The sequence below is a fragment of the Eleutherodactylus coqui genome, chromosome 6 (genome assembly GCF_035609145.1).
Source record: "Eleutherodactylus coqui strain aEleCoq1 chromosome 6, aEleCoq1.hap1, whole genome shotgun sequence".
Classification (NCBI taxonomy): Eukaryota; Metazoa; Chordata; class Amphibia; order Anura; family Eleutherodactylidae; genus Eleutherodactylus; species Eleutherodactylus coqui.
The window spans coordinates 119,019,508-119,035,631 of NC_089842.1; the positions used below are offsets into that span (position 1 = coordinate 119,019,508).

The following is a 16,124-nucleotide window of genomic DNA, read 5'->3' on the forward strand; positions in this document are numbered from 1 at the left end:
ATATTTCCCCCACTTTCCATTTGATAAACACATTTTTCTTCCATTTTAACGTGTGCAACTTCTGTGTTCATCCATCCTGGTTTCTTTAAATGCTTCCCATTCTTCCTTCCTTTTAGGAATTGTTAACGATTGTGCTTTGAGAATTTTATTTCACAATATTTGCCAACCTTCTTGGACATTTCTGTCCTTAAGAACATCGAGCCATTGGATTCTTCCTACCCTCTTTCTGAGTTCATTAAAATCTGCCTTTCTGAAATCCAACCTTGAGGTCTTCCTCTCCTTTTTTTTAGCCAACATTCAAGAATAGTATGATAACTGCCTCCTAAAGCCCCAGCCACTCTGAGGGTCAGTCACATGGGTGCCGATCCACCAGTGTTTCAGGATGGGAAGACGGCCGCACCGCATGTCGGACGAATCTCCGCATAACCGGCTCCATTGCCAGCCATATGTTCTTTTTCCGGCAGGTGTGGAGATTCGTTGCACTGCCGTCTTCCCGTCCTGAAACACGGGCGGATTGGCGCCCGTGTGACTGAGCCCTTACTTCCTCAACCATTTTCTAATGGGGGTCACTAATATGATGGCTTATAACGCCCTCTTTTAGCCTCTAGTGATACGGAGGACCAGCCGTTAAAAGGGCGAACCTGTGCTGGATCCTCTCCCTCAATTAAAATACTAACAACCACCTTACTGTGATTTACATGTGATGATGTCCCTGTCATGTGATTAGTCACTGGGGCTCTGAGCTCCGCAGCTGATCACATGATTGTGACATCATTACAGGTCCTAAAACAGGCAAAGCCTGACAGCAGGCGCATATCTATATTACTCCCCAAATCCGCACCATTCGCAACCTGATTGGTTGGTTGCTTATATTTACTCATTCTCGCTGATTGGTTATTTCTGTTGGCTGATTCACGGTGATTGGTTATTTGGTTTGGCTGATTCACAGTGATTGGTTGTTTAGATTGGCTCGTGTAGAAGTAAAGAGTAAAAAGCTAATATGCTGACAGCAGCCTTGTGCTTACAGGACCTGTGATAATGTCAGTCACATAATCAGGGCTGCGCTCAGAGTCCCGGTGACTGATCACACTACGGTGACATCATCACAGGTCCTGTTAGCACACGGCTGCTGTTCAACTCTGCTTGTTTAGGACCTATGACCAACTCCAATCCTGTTCAATATATTCCATTAGTAGGTGGAGCATTGCAGCACCAGCAAACACTGGTCCTAATCTCCCTAAAATAACAAGAAAAATGTCTCAAATACGAAAAAAAGAAAATATAAAAATTTATATTCACATATCAAGAAGTCCAAAATAATTCATATCCAACCATGAGATGTGCACCATTAAGCAATCAAAGACTTAGGAACTATAACCCAAATCAATTCATATCAGTAAGACATAAGGTTTATACAACTGAAATCTCACCTATAGTAAATCTCTCCATCAGTAATGAATTTTATCTGACATAGCCAAGATCACACTCCTTTAAATAGTCGGTTAATACAAATCTATATGACACTCACATAGGTGATCAAATAGACAAACACTATTACTGGTTCATGAGGGAACCACAAAACCCAAGTGTCAAGATGAACATAGGAAAAAGATACATTGCATCATCTCCTTTAAGAAATACATCACATAATCAATAGGTTAGAACCTATGTTGTGTCAAACATTCAGCAGATTTCCAACTCCTATCGGTATATCATGAGGCAATCCTGCTCTCATATCTAAGGGATATGAGTTGATGGATTTAATCTGCGTAAATGGATTTCTTCTGTCTGATATCTGATTGCACACCCCCTCCCCCTTCCCCCGGATTTTATTTCCTTTGGATTATAAGAGATATGATTTGAAATTGGTCATTATCCATCTGATTAAGTGCTTGGTGTTTTTGACACCGTGGCTAAGACATTTTGTTCATCTTTTAATGACACAATCAATCCTTTTATTGTATGCGGCAAGGGCTGAATGTTTGTCACAACATATGTTGTAACCTGTTAATTATGTGATGCATTTCCTAAAGAGATGACTTAATTTATCTTTTTCTGTGACCCTTGGCCTTGTGCTTCCCTAATGAGCCACTAATATTTCCAAGTGCAACTCATAGGCTTTAATTTTTGCACATGTGACCATTTATGTGCGTGTCATAGAGTTTTATTTGGAAATCTCATATAACCATATTTTATTCACAATAGAACACATCAGGAGGTGAAAGGGAGACGTTTTTCCGTTTAATAAAAAAAAAAATAATTATGCGCTTAGAAAGTAAGACAGGGTTAACAAAAGGCTGGAAAAGTAAGTAGTGCTAAGGAAAAACAGCTAGAGAATCACATTTCTAAGTTACATGACTGTATAAAATGAGCATGTTAGAGAGGCAGAGTCTCTCAGAAGCAAAGATGGTCAGAAGTTCATTAATCTGTGAAAAACTGTGTCTAAAAAGTGCAGAATAATTTGAGTGATGCACCACCTACAGTACATAATATCATCAAAACTCGTGTACCAAGAAACAAAGCTAACAGTCCACATTGGATGTTCGAGATCTACGAGCATTCGGGCACTGCTGCATTAAAAACAGGCATGATTCTGTAATGCAAGTCATTGCCCGGGCTCAGGAATACTTCTAGTTTGCCATGCCATCCAGAAATGCAAGTTAAAGTTTTTATCATTAAAAGAAGAATGCATATATCAACACAATCCAGAAACGCCGGCGTCTTCTCTGGGCCAAAGATCATTTGAAATGGACTGAAGCAAAATGGTAAACTGTTCTGTGGGCCGATGAATGAAAATGTAAAATCTTTTGGAAACCAGGGATGCTGTATCTTGTGGACGCAGGAGGAGAGGAACCATCCAGTGTACAGTTCAAAAGCCTGTATCTCTGGTGGTATGTGGTTGCCTTAATGCCTATGGTAGGGGCAGCTTATACATCTTGAGAGGCTTTAATGCTGAGTAGTATATAGAGGTTTTAGAACAACATATGACAGACAACGTCTCTTTCAGGGAAGGCCTTGCATATTTCAGCTAGACAATGATAAATTGCATCTATCACAAGAGATTGGCTTCACAGAAGAAGAGTCCGGGTGGTGAACAGGCCGCCTGCAGTCCAGAACTTTCACCAATAGAAAACGTGGCGCATTATGAACCGAAAATTTTTCAATTCTCCATTTTTCTGCTGCAGATTTTCCATGCAGACAATCCATCCCGTGTGATTATGGCTTTAGGCAGGAAGAGAACAGTCAAATCTTGAAGTTGATATGTTTACAAGTAGAGGAAATGCATCAAAATCTGCAGCATTTTTGCAAGAGATGCAGAGCCAAAATCTGTGCAATTTGACTAGAAACCAGCTGCGATCTTCCTGCCTAAAGCCATGGTCACCTGCAATGGATTTTTTGCCTGGAAAATTCGAGGCATTTACAGCAGCAAAGTGGAGAAGATTTTGAAAGCATCCACACCCTGCAGAACACGGCTGCAGGAAATCCATGTGCAAATAGAGCGGCGCTGCACATTCTACAACCGCAGCATGTCGGTTTATGCTTCAGAGTTTCAACATTAATTTAATCTCTTTAAGTGAGAGGGTACAATTGGCACCAAAATCTACGTGTTACAAGTGGGTTCTGATACAGATCTGCACCAAAATCCACAGCGGATGGTCCACTGCAGAAAATGTGCTGTGTGTGAATGTAGCCACAGGCCTCATGTCCATATCGGTAAAATGAAGCTGGTCTCCCTGCAGCATTTAACTGATGTGTGTAAACAGCAGGTCTTCCGGCAGAGACCGTGTATGGCTGCAAGTGCTATGAACTTGGCTGCGTATCACATAGACGTGCAGTGTGGCCCTTTTTTTTTTTCTCCAAACTCCCCGCTCTGGCACAGATTTTTCATAGAATTCAATGGAATACCTAGATTTCATCATGGATCTAGGTGTGGAATCTACACCCAAATCTGCTGCAAAATTCCATTAGGTGATCGAGCCCTCAGGCTGGTTTCACACATTGTGGTTGTGGAATCTGCAACAATATATGAAATCTGCTAAATTCTACACTGGGTGCAAAATTTTAACGCTCTGTGTGAAGTTAGACTAAATCTCTTACCCCTTGGCAGGTGCCATTATAAAAAGATAATCAATGTTGTTAACCCTGTTGTTTTAAAGCTAGGGCTACATGCCAACTTTGGCTGCAACATGGGTCGCATGATGAGAGACTGCAGTGTCGCCCTGCAATCTCCTAATCTAACAAGTCAGTGCAGGTCCTGTTGTCCCAAGTAGCCACGACCCGCTGATTGCAAGAAATCACATCTTCCCTGGACTGCCTGCAATCTGTGAATCTCAGTCGCAGCAACTTGCAAGCTGCGCTGTGAGCATATTGATTTCCATTACATTAGGCGATCAGAGGCTACGCCGTAATCTTTGTCACGTGACCTGCGCTGCAGCCAAAGTCCCCGGGATTGGGTATGTCAGATAACAGTAAATTGTGCTTTTTGTCTTGTAAGTTGGGAGATGTCTCACCCCTGTGTGTTCTAGTGATAACCAGATAAGCGGAGCCACTATGTTGTAAATATGTAACATGTTCCACGTCATAGGAGGGTAAAATCTGGAGTAAATCATCAGCGCAGATGAAGTCTAGACCGGTCTTATATAACAAACGGCGGCAATGCAAAAACTGCCAAGAATGTTTTTGTTTACTGACAGCAAGCACACATCTTGAAAATGGTTGGGAATTGAAAGGCTAAGTATATTAGAAAGTTGCAGAACTTATCATACAGTACTTAAACTTATCATACAGTACTTAAACTTATACAATACTTCAAAAGTTATTCCCATCTTGTAAAATATTACAATCTATTTATGATCATTGAGGGTCCAACCTCTAAGACCTTCACCCCCCTACTGATTGTCAAAATGTATGCGCCCGGCTGAAGGGGCACAGCTCTCGGGTGCGCACTGCAGCCTCCTCATTTCAACAATCGGTGGCAGTCTCAGCACCCAGACCCCACTGATCAAAACGTTTGGCATTTTGCTGTTATATGTCAAGTGTTTTTTAAGAAGTACAGTTCCTCACTCTGTCCCCTTGTGGAAGCACCACGCTGCAGGGAAAATGTAGGACGCAGCTCTACAACACTGCTATTTTCATATGTTTCATTCCCAGGATTGGTGGGGTCCCAGAGGTTGATCCCCCACCAGTCCTAAAGTAATGATATATTCTAGCGATATTACAAAGTTGCTTTCAAATAAATGATTATCAAATGTTAAGGTTTGCAATGTGGTTCTGTTTTGGGTTTTGTGGCTGTAGCTCTATAAACCATCACTTTCTGGAACATCAGAAGTGTTTATTCCCAGGTTGTCCCTGGATACGTCCCGTCGGCCCTCCGGCTCTACAGGTCGGGCTTCCTCAGTAGGAACAACCAGGGACGGCTTTTTACCTCTTCAGCTCTCGGGACCGGATTGCTGACCAATAGGAAGGCAGCGCTCACTCTTTTCTGAAAGCAGAAGTGCCCAGCAGTTGTAAAGGAACCTTTAGACAAATTTACTACTGATTTAAGCCAGAAAACACAGAAGTTTTGCCTCTCACTCCACTATTCAAAAATGCCAAGTAAAGGGAGCTGCATGTGAGTGGAGTGAGGTTCCTAGATTCAAGAATTGAAACTTTTTAAAAATTTGGAGGGTTTGTTGAAATCTACCCCCTGTAACTGAGTGGTGTACAGAGTGAATTCACAGCTCTAGACATGCAGAGTATAAGGCGGGCGTATTGTCATTGTGCGTCCTGCGATGCCAATAGCCCATTTATTTATATTGGGCTACTCACACCTGCGGTTTTTTTCACATGCATATTACGGGGGGGAAAAATCTCAGTATATTCTATCTTGACGCACACACATGCCAAGAATGGTGCATGTGGAATGGCAGCATGCAGCAAGTGCCAATGTCATTGCATATTTGCTGCACGCCCGGTCTAAAGATGTGACAAAGCTATCAACACTGTGTGACATTTGATAGATTTGTTACATTTTAACCCCTTAGTGACGGAGCTTTTTTTGCTTTTTTCCATTTTCATTTTTTCCTCCCCCCTTTTAAAAAATCGTAATTCCTTTATTTATCCATCAACGTCGCTGTATGAGGACTTGTTTTTTGCGGGACGAGTTATAGTTTTCAATGGTACTATTTATTATTCCATATAATCTACTGAAAAAACTTTAAAAAAATTCTAAGTGGAGAGAAATGAAAAAAAGGACATTCTGCCATCTTTCGGTGCGTCTTGCTTCTACGGCGCACAAACTGCAACAAAACTGACATGATAACTTTATTCTTTGGGTCGGTACGATTACTACGATACCAAACATGTATAATTTTTTTTTTTTTTTTTTTGCGGTAGTACTTGTATTTTTTTTTTTTTTAAGATATTTGATTTTTTTTAATTTTTTGTGTCCATTTTCTGGGCACAATAACTTTTTTATTTTTCCGTCGACATAGTTGAGTGAGGGCTCATTTAATGCGATACGTCCTGTCGTTTCCGTTGGTACCATTGTGGGTACCATTGTTACCATTGAGTTTTTGATCGCTTCTTATTATATTTTTTCTCAGAGATATGGTGACCAAAAAAGTGCATTTCTGGCATTCTTTTTTTTTTTTCGAACCACGTTCATCGTGCGGGTAAAATAATGCATTAATTTGATAGATTGAACTTTTATGGACGCAGCGATACCAAATATATATGTTTTTGGTTTCATATTTATATTTTTTTATTGCAAATATGGCAAAAGGGTTTTTTTGAACTTTTATAACTTTTTTAAAAATAATTAGTAAAACTTTTTTGTTATTTTTATACTTTCTTTTAGTCCTCCTAGAGGACCACAACCAACGATGCTTTGATCGCTCCTGCAGTATGACGTAATGCTATTACGTCATACTGCTTTTTGACAGGCAGTCTACTGAGGCAGCCCTGGAGCCTTTTAAAAGGCCCCCGGCTGCTATGACACCTGCACAGCTCCCCCGATCTCACCACGGGGTGGGGGCGTTCGGGGCATTTAAATGCCGCTATCAGAAATGACAGCGGCATTTAAAGGGTTAATAGCCCGCAGGTGTCAGCGGCGCTATCTCCCTCCATACACGTCCTGCAACAGCAGGACGTGAAAACACTATAAGGCCGTCACTAAGGGGTTAAACTGCGGAAGACCCCACCAAAAAAGTGTCATCAAAAATGTCACCAAGGCCGGGCTTACATGAGCATATGCTTGAAACGCTATGTGAGTTACGCAGGGCTTTACGGCTGTGGAGCCGGCAGTGAGCCGGCCTATCGACGCGTATGGCAGCGATTTATTATTTTTTGCACAAGACAGCGTATTTCACGCACACGGCGCATATACACCCGCCCATACACCATGTAATTGCATATGGACAGCATTGATTACATGCCTATAGAGAACAATGATCTCTCTCATGCGTAATACGCGGCAAAATACAGCATGCTGCGTTCTTCTTAATACGCAATATATATATGCACAAATGTGAGCGAGACAACAAAAGGCGATGTATTTGATTGCCCGCGATCTACTATGTATCATACATGCGTAATATGCAATTCCAATACGTTCGTGTGAGTCTGGTCTAACGGTGTCTTCACACAAGCTGTAAATGATGTGGAATTTACTGCAGAAAATCCACAGCACTTACAGCACAAGGCATCTGGATGAGATTTTTTAAAATCCCGTCAACGTGGAGCGAAACAATTCTGCTGCGGATTCTAAATCTACAGGATGTCAATTTATACTGCGGATTTTGACAGCGAATTTCAGCTTTTGCAAAGGTTGAATCCTGCAACAAATCTGCACTGTGTCGTGCAGTTCTGGCAGCTGTTGATTGGCTACGCCAATTTTTTTGCTTTGGAAATTCCATAGCAATTTTTGGGTCGTGTTAATGGTAAATTCCCCCAATGTCTCGCCCATCAAATCTTCATGCAGATTGCAGCCTGCTGTCTGACCCAAGATGTGTATTCTGCAGCAGACACTGACTGATATAAGAATACTGTGAAGCCAGTGCATTATCATTGGATGGTTCGGAATGGTTATTTAAGCAGTTGGTCTCTAAAGGCCCATTTACACGCAAAGATAATCTTTCAAATGATTGACTGTTTTAGCAATCTTTTTGCATAAATGTTAATGGCCACTGATGGCCATTAACACTTTATCATCTTCATTTGCATGTAAATGTGCCTCCAGAAGCTGTTTGCAGAGCACAGCTGCATTGTTCTCCTTGGGGGTGCTGGCAGAATATAATGTTCTCTCCCGACTCCAGCAGAGATAACAGCCTGCAATCTACTTACAAATAAACCAAACTGCTTTATCTCCAGTAGCTGAACAATGGATCCTAAATTCACCTTAAAATCATCATTCAAACGAAAAGTGCATGATGCCTGCATTTACATGCTTCCACGATTATCGCTTAAATTCGTTAGTTTGAATGAATTTTAATTGATAATTGTTGCGTGTAAATGGGCCTTAACAGTTAAATGCTGTGTGTTACCCAAAGAACTGAGCTGATAGGTTGATTTCCCTCATGCAATAATGCCACATAGAGTTCCATTATTATTTTATTTCTCAGCATGAAGACAACCAATAAATAAATACAGAACATATACAGTACCCGAAAGATTCAAAGGTAAACAGTGGTGAGCCTCCAGGCACTAATATTAATACACACATTGTGCAGTTTTGTAAAGTGCTTTCCAGTATGCAGTATTTCCCCAACGTATGCCTTCTGCTATAGAACAATGCAGCACCAAGAAAGAGTGCAAGTATAGCTATAGACTGATCAGCCATAGCATTACAATCATTGATAATCTTGTGACATTGGACCTGTCAAGGAGTTGGACATATTGGGCAGCAAGTGAACAGTCCGTTTCGAAATTGATATGTTGGTAAGCAGCGAAACAGGCAAGTGTAAGCATCTGAGTGACTGACTAGAACTAAATTGTGATGTCTAGACAACGTAGTCAGAGTACCTCCTAAATGGCAGGTCTTGTGCTGTGCTGCGGGTAAGCAGTGCTCAGTACCCACCATAAGTGGTTCAAGCAAGCAACAACAGGGTCGTGGGTGCTCAATGATGAACATGGGGGGGTGAAGCCTGCTCAGTCTTGTCTGATCCCACACAAGAGCTACAGAGGCACAAACTGCTGAAAAAGTTAGAGGTTCTCAAGGACTTTTACTATTGATGACTTATCCTCAGGATAGGTCATCAATAGTTGATCAGTAGGGGACCAATGCTCCCCACCGATCATCTGAGCCCTAGGCTAGCTGTAAGTAAAAAGAGCATAGCGCTGTCTGTATTGCAGCTGCCTAGTTTGGTACTGCAGGCACAGCTCCCATTTAAATAAATGGGATCTGTGCTTGTAGTACCAGACTGGTCAGCTGCAATATAGACAGCACAATCTGCTTCTAGTGCTGTCTGCACTGACAACTGTGCCTGGAATCGGCTGATTGGTGTGGATCCCAAGTGGTGGACCTCCGCTGATCAACTATTGATGACCTAGCCGGAGAATAGGTCATCAATAGTAAAGGTCTAGACAAAAACTTTAATACTTGTGATAGAAGGTCATCTGAACAAACTGTATGGCAGCTTACTCCATATGGGGCTGCATAGACACACACCAAGCATAGGGCCGATGCGGACACTCTTCATTGCCAAAAGCACTTACAATGGGCTAATGAGCTTCAGAGATAGATCATGTAGCAATAGAAGAAGGCGGCCTTGACCAAAGTAAAAGAAAAACTAATTCTGATGCTGGATATGTGTGCATTACTGACCTAGGGAATAGGACAAGTCTGTGATGGTAGTAGATACTTTGGGCAATGTCCTACTGGGAAACCTTGGCTCCTGGAACTCATATGGATGTTACGTTGATAGGTGATGTTGTCGTTAGCCGTTTAGTTGTTCACGACCCTGAAGGCGAGCTCCCTCTATGTTTTTCGGTTTGATACATACCAGCTGCCTAAAGATTGTACAGACCAAGTGCATCCCTTTATGGCAGCAGTACTCCCTAATGTCAGTGGCTTCTTTCAGATGGATAATGGACCTAGCCACACTCCAAAAATGTTTCAAGAATGATTTAAGGAAAATGCCAAACAGTTCAAAGTATTAACTTACGGCCCTTTTACACATAATACTTTTGCTCAAAATTCCCCAGATCTTAATCTGATTGAGCATTTCCAGAATGTACTGGAAAAACAATATCCATCCAAAGGAGCAGATTATCAGTTTTACTGACTGTCGGGTTACAGCTGTTGCTTGTAGAAGTGTGTATCAAGAGAGTAGGAGGTGGGAAAAACTGCTGAAGAGAGAAAACGGCACAGACACATAGATGGTGCTGCAGCTTCTAATAAGTGTTTTAGTGTCCCTCCTCCAATGCTGGAATCACAGCAACACTGTTCAGTACTAATGTAAAATGACCCTCATTATACTGGGGTTCTCTACAGAGAGAGAAGTATAACATCTCTTTTTTTCTTTGTGCTGTGTATGGGAAACATCATAGCAGCTAGTCTTGTGCATCCACCTCTCCCTCACTTGTCTATAGACTTTTATGTAAGCTGATCTCTCAGAAAAGCTGAAAACTGTCACATCTCTGCCTACTGTACAGAGTGAGTGATTTGGGGGGAGGGGGGTAAATTAGTAAAGAAAGAGGTGTTTTTCCCTAATTAGATATATTGTAAATTTCATTTTCTTCATTACTTTTAATTTATGGAGAGATGTTTTTTTAATTGGAGGTGCATTTTAAAGAGTCTACTGCTACTATCTTAGTACCATATACCACGGGAGGTTTTGTGCAGTCCATGCCTTGATGGGTCAGAACTGTTTTAGTGCAACAAGGGGGTAACTACACACTATTAGGTAGGTGGTCTTAATGTTACAGCTGATCAGTGCATATCCTAGCCCCTGAGATGTGCATAGTTGGGAGGAATCCGCAGGTTCAAAATTGCACCTTTTACAGCTTAAATCTAGAGCAGTGCTCCCCAGCTGTTGCCAAACTACAACTCCCAATGCACCCTGACAACATGTTTGCAGTTGTAGTTTGGCAACAACTGGAAGACTACAGTTCACTGCTCAAGGGCTTCTGCAATACCCACCCAACAGTGCATGGTGGTAACGAGGGCCCTCTCCCTGCCAACCCCTTCAATGAACTAGTCAGGGCTAGTACTCCCAGTGATCTTAGCCCTTGCTGTTAAATAATATGAAGACAAAATATAATTATAGACTAAAAACAGAATTGAAGTGCAAATGATGCAACAGAATACACTCTGATGTATGGATTTATGTTCAAAAGTCTCCCCGCAGGCAGAATTATGCAATAAAATTCCTTTAATCCAGTGTTAACAAGACGAAACAGATGCCAGATATTGGGGATTTTTGCATTATCCATAAACTATGCAAACTTGTGAGGGTATAGGCCCACCAGGAAGACTGCCCAATGTAAAATACTAACAACACCCCCTTTTTAAGTTGTGCTGGCCATGCCCAAAAATGGCAAAAGAGCCTATACTCACCGGTCTCCAAGCCCAGAGAGACCTGTGATTGGAGCAGTAGTATGTGACATTGTATTCTCAGACTGACTGCAGGAAGCAAATAGGGCATGAGGAGCTGCGATGTGGCGCTGGAGCCGCAGGGCTCGGGGACGGGTGAGTATAGGGTCTTTTATTATTTTCGGGCTTGGCTAATGTGATTTTAAAAAGAAACTAAAAGTATTGAGAAAACTGCTTTAAAGTGATGGTAGTGGATTACACGCAAATGAAGCGTAATCATTGCATAATGAAAAGCTCTGTAACTTTCGGCTCTTATTCCTCACCATTTTCAAATTCTGCTCCCTATTTACATCCAGAAAACTTTTTGAAAATGTGCCGCTTACACAAGTGCATGGCTTGTTACCATGTATCAGTGCCCAGATTTGTAACAAGCCCTAGCAGTACAAGTTTTAACTACTGGGAGTAAATGAATGTTCCCATTCACTGACAGCAAGCAGAGATCCTGAAAACTGAGAAATTAAATACAAAAAGTTGTAGACTTTTTCATTATATAATGGCTATGCCTTATTTACACAGAACTGAAAAAATCTATTGCAATCTGTTAATAGTTTTCTGTGCTGCTGACCTTGTGAGATTTCAAGTTATCTTAAGAGTTGAATGCTCAAAATTCTGAATGACCGGATGCCGGATTAAAGAATGTTAAATGTACTAACATTATCACTGATCCATCGTATAAAATATATGCCTTAGGGAAGCAGAAATAGGGTCTAAATTATATGCTGAACCACTGGAAAGCCCCTTTAAAGCGGTTGTCCGAGTTATGTAAGGGGCATCCCAACGGGTCCCCATGCTGTAAAATAACAAAGCAGCTGATACTCACCGCTTCCCGCCGGTGGCTCCAGATCTCTGCTATGCTGTTTGTTTACAGGCTGCACTTAGACTGTGACATCCCGTATAGCTGCTGCAGCCGAAGACGGCACTCAGCACTAATCTTCGAGCTCCTGTCATTGGATGCAACATGTTTGGAGACGCTCCGCCTGATGGCAGCCTTGAAGGATGTCAGCAAGGGGACTGGAGCCTCGAGCGGCGGACAAGCAGTAATCGCTGAGTATCAGTTGCTCTAACATAATAAATAGCAGTTACGCTAAGGGGTGGGGGGATCTTCTAATAGGGATCTGTTATATTTGGGTCACTGTCATTTTGAATATATTACTATCCAGCACTCTAGGTAAAACACCATGCTAATGCAGGACTGAGCATCAGTTAGTGGTACATCATACGTCGACAGCTCAAGATGTATGTCAGGTAACTGCGTCTTGTATATCAGCCTACAAACTTCTATAAAGAGTCTAACATTGACTTGCAGGAATGCTGCCTTCCAATAGGTGGCGCTGCAGAGGTAGTTCCATCTCCCTTATTTGCATATTACCCAGAGGAGTATGAATGGCCTTATAAATCTCACTCACTCACCTTCTACGTGCTCTCCCTAAGGAGTAACGATACCTTTTCTGACCCACATCTATAAGCCTCTCGCTAGCCAAGCCAGAAACCTGCTGCAGACTAATGAGGAGCAAACACCCCGAAACAGCTGTCTGTGTATGGATTCTGGCTTGGCTTTCAATTCCCAGTCATTGTTACAACGCTTGTATAAAAAGTCTAACATTGACTTGCAGGAATGCTGCCTTCCAATAGGTGGCGCTGCAGAGGTTTTGTTCCATCTCCCTTATTTGCAGCCTACAGACATACATGATACATAAAACTTTTTTATGTTGATATGGTTTTAAGACCCTCAGGCACATCACCCCTCAAAAATAAAGGCGTTCTATTTTGGGACTCGCTTTTGTAAGGCGAGGGGTCTTAAGAAGTCTGGTAGAGAAATCTCTTCCAGGGCCTCTGGAAATCTGTCAGCAGGAAGGGCCCTCAGCAGAGTCTGCATAGACACAGTGAACAGGGTAGGGGGAGAGTTTCCAGTCAGCCATCTGTATAGGTCCATTCCCAGCACCTCCTGCCAGGCTGTGCACTCTTCCTGGAGCCGCTGCCTGGTGGAGAGGGGAACTCCTCTTGGCATGTACAGGAGCAAAGAGTCCAGACACAGCCTTATGAGGCACATATCCTGTGTACTGTCCTGTATACGTTGCAGAAGGCAGTCTAGGGGGGTTTTGCCACTGCAGTCCTTAATATAGGGGGAGGCTCCATGTCCCAGCAGCAAAGTTAGACAGTCAACTCGCTGCAGTTCACAAGCCAGGTGTATCGGGGTCTTGCCACCCTCCACACGCTGGCACCCCTGCTGGTTGATGTAGACAGTCCGTATTTCACAAGGGTATGTCTGAAGGGTGTGCAAGATTTCCTTCAAGATTTGCAGTCGGTTATAGCGCACAGCCATGGTGAGATGAGGAGCTCTAGACTGGCAGCAGCTGAAGCTCTTGCTTGGCACAGCTAGGGCATCTTTTGGGAAATGGTTGAGCAGGTAGTGAGCGTAAGGCTGATGATCATGTACCAGGGCATAGAGCAGAGCCTCAGAGGGGGAGTAGGAACTCACTACACCACCTTCCTCCCAGTGTAGCACCTCCATAAGCCGCATATCCTCCAGTACCCACACCGGGAGTAGATCCCGCACTGCCTGGTAGAAAGCAAATGAGGTCTTCTTGCATTGTTTCTGCGACTGGTACTCAGGTGAGCGGGGTGTCCATTGAGTGTTGCCAGGCATCTCAGCGTCACAGCATTAACACCTCCAGAGTTCCCCTCACATCAGCTGGTCCCTTAAAATTGAAGATTGTATGTAAATATTCAACCATAGAGAAGAATGGGACTACAGTATGCCATCAAAAACGATCTTAGTCTAAAGTCGCCTGTGCACTGCATAGAGAATGGATCCCTACATATACAGGTAAAGATGTACAGCAATGTGCACAGTAGTAGGAAATCACACCATGGGGGTCATTACAGCAAAACAGGGACTATGAAAATCAGTGCACTAGTGTATAAAGGTGACCATTGCATTAGTGAATACACTAATATCTGAACAAGAGGGGATCATTAACCCTAGAGGGGACATTACACGAGCAGAGGCGCTATGGAAGGAGGGGCATTACACCTACATGTGTACAAGAAGGGATTTCTTCACCAATGCAGGAAGAGCATTATGTAATGATCTGCACTGACTTCCACTAAACTTACATATGAAATACATGAAGCCTGCATATCTTATATATACTGGACACTTGCATGGAGGATACAGGAGGAAAACTGCAATAGTGTATATATAAGGGCCCATTAACAGAGGTGTATTTTCTGTGCACATTACATCTGTATATTTAACGGACGTAATACGGATAGCATACAACACTATTGATGTATTCAGACATGCATTTGTTATGCGCATAGAAAAATGCAGCAAGTCCTAATTTTCTCTGTATTAAGGGTCTGAAATCACTCATTAAAGTCAATGGGATTGTGGAAAATGCAGTAAATATGCAGTTGCTTGTGTAGTTACTGCAGTTTTTATACATGTTGATGGAAAAAAAGTGACACCGATTGGGTGTTTTTCTTTTCCACATGTGAAAAATGCAGTAAATACAGGTGCAATATGGATGTAAAAACGCACACGCATAGAAAACCGCATGCACATGCAGTGATAACGGTGCTTCTTCATGGACTGAAATTGCATATGCCCGTGTGAATGAGCCCTTAAACATGGCATGTATTGACAGCTAGAGCTTTGTGTAGGTGCTCCAGCTTAGCATGCAGTGTCATCTCTAGGGAGGGGTGATTCCCCTGTCTATGCAGCAGGGGGAGTGACTGCAGCTACCTATCTATAGGCTTCTATATAGTGCAGGTAGAGCACAAGCACAAGAGCCGCAGCCATTACTCACTGGAGATGCTAGGCAGCAGGACTACTTCCCGGCCGGTGACTGCAGCAGGGCTATCACTTACTGCTATGCCCATGAATAATGGAGGGCATATACCAGCTTACCCCGATGAGCAGGGCACTGCTGGTGTGCCCCGTACTCCTTGCTCTGACCTCCCAGGCTCTGCTGGCATTGCCCAGGCTCCGTGCCGCGGCTCCCGGCGGTGACTCTGCAGCCCGTCTCTCCGCCGCTCAGATCTTCTCTCCAGCAAACACTTGTTGTCTCCTCCGGGCATTTTTATTCTACAGTCTTGAAGGTCGTCAGCACCGCGGAACTGTCCACTCTGCGCTCATTGGCTGGGGACTCACACGGCTCCGCTCTCATTGGCTGCCCTCCACCCCTCCTTCCGGCAAGATGACGTCATAGTTTGAAAAGTTTCCAACAAAGTTTTCTGTGCTTGAGTGATAGCAAGGGTAAGGGCTGTCGTGTGTGCCTGGTGATTTAGGAGGAGTGGGGGTGGGGATGTTATGTACACAAAACACAGGAGCCCTGCCAAAAATTACTACACATTACATAGCTCCACTGTAATATAGATGTGTGTACATATAATGAGCTGCAACCACAGAAGGGCCAGCGCAATCTTCAGTGGTATTTCTCTATCATTAATTAGCCATTATTTATGCCAATACATATTACTCAGACACCCTGCCAGATGGCAAGATTGCCAGTATAAAGACACATGCTACTAAATTGTTGCATTTTTT

At 42.9% G+C, this 16,124-nt stretch overlaps 1 protein-coding gene across 2 annotated transcripts; it reads right to left on the reverse strand.

The window, feature by feature from the left end:
• Positions 1 to 8,576: 8,576 nt before the first annotated feature.
• ANKRD9 (ankyrin repeat domain 9) lies at positions 8,577 to 15,699 on the reverse strand. Of its 2 annotated transcripts, none has more exons than XM_066607484.1 (2): positions 15,385 to 15,699; positions 8,577 to 14,271 (listed from the first exon to the last, which is right to left on the reverse strand). In XM_066607484.1, the coding sequence occupies exon 2, from the start codon at positions 14,217 to 14,219 to the stop codon at positions 13,335 to 13,337; it is 885 nt and encodes a 294-aa protein (XP_066463581.1). In that variant the 5' UTR covers positions 14,220 to 14,271; positions 15,385 to 15,699; the 3' UTR covers positions 8,577 to 13,334. The 2 variants fall into 2 exon arrangements, with proteins under 2 accessions (XP_066463581.1, XP_066463580.1); XM_066607483.1 differs by having other exon boundaries at positions 15,486 to 15,697.
• Between the last annotated feature and the right edge of the window lie 425 nt (positions 15,700 to 16,124).

Coding starts and splice junctions, on each gene's coding strand:
- ANKRD9 (XM_066607484.1), bottom strand. CDS start 14,219: ATGCCTGGCAACACTCAATGGACACCCCGCTCACCTGAGTACCAGTCG.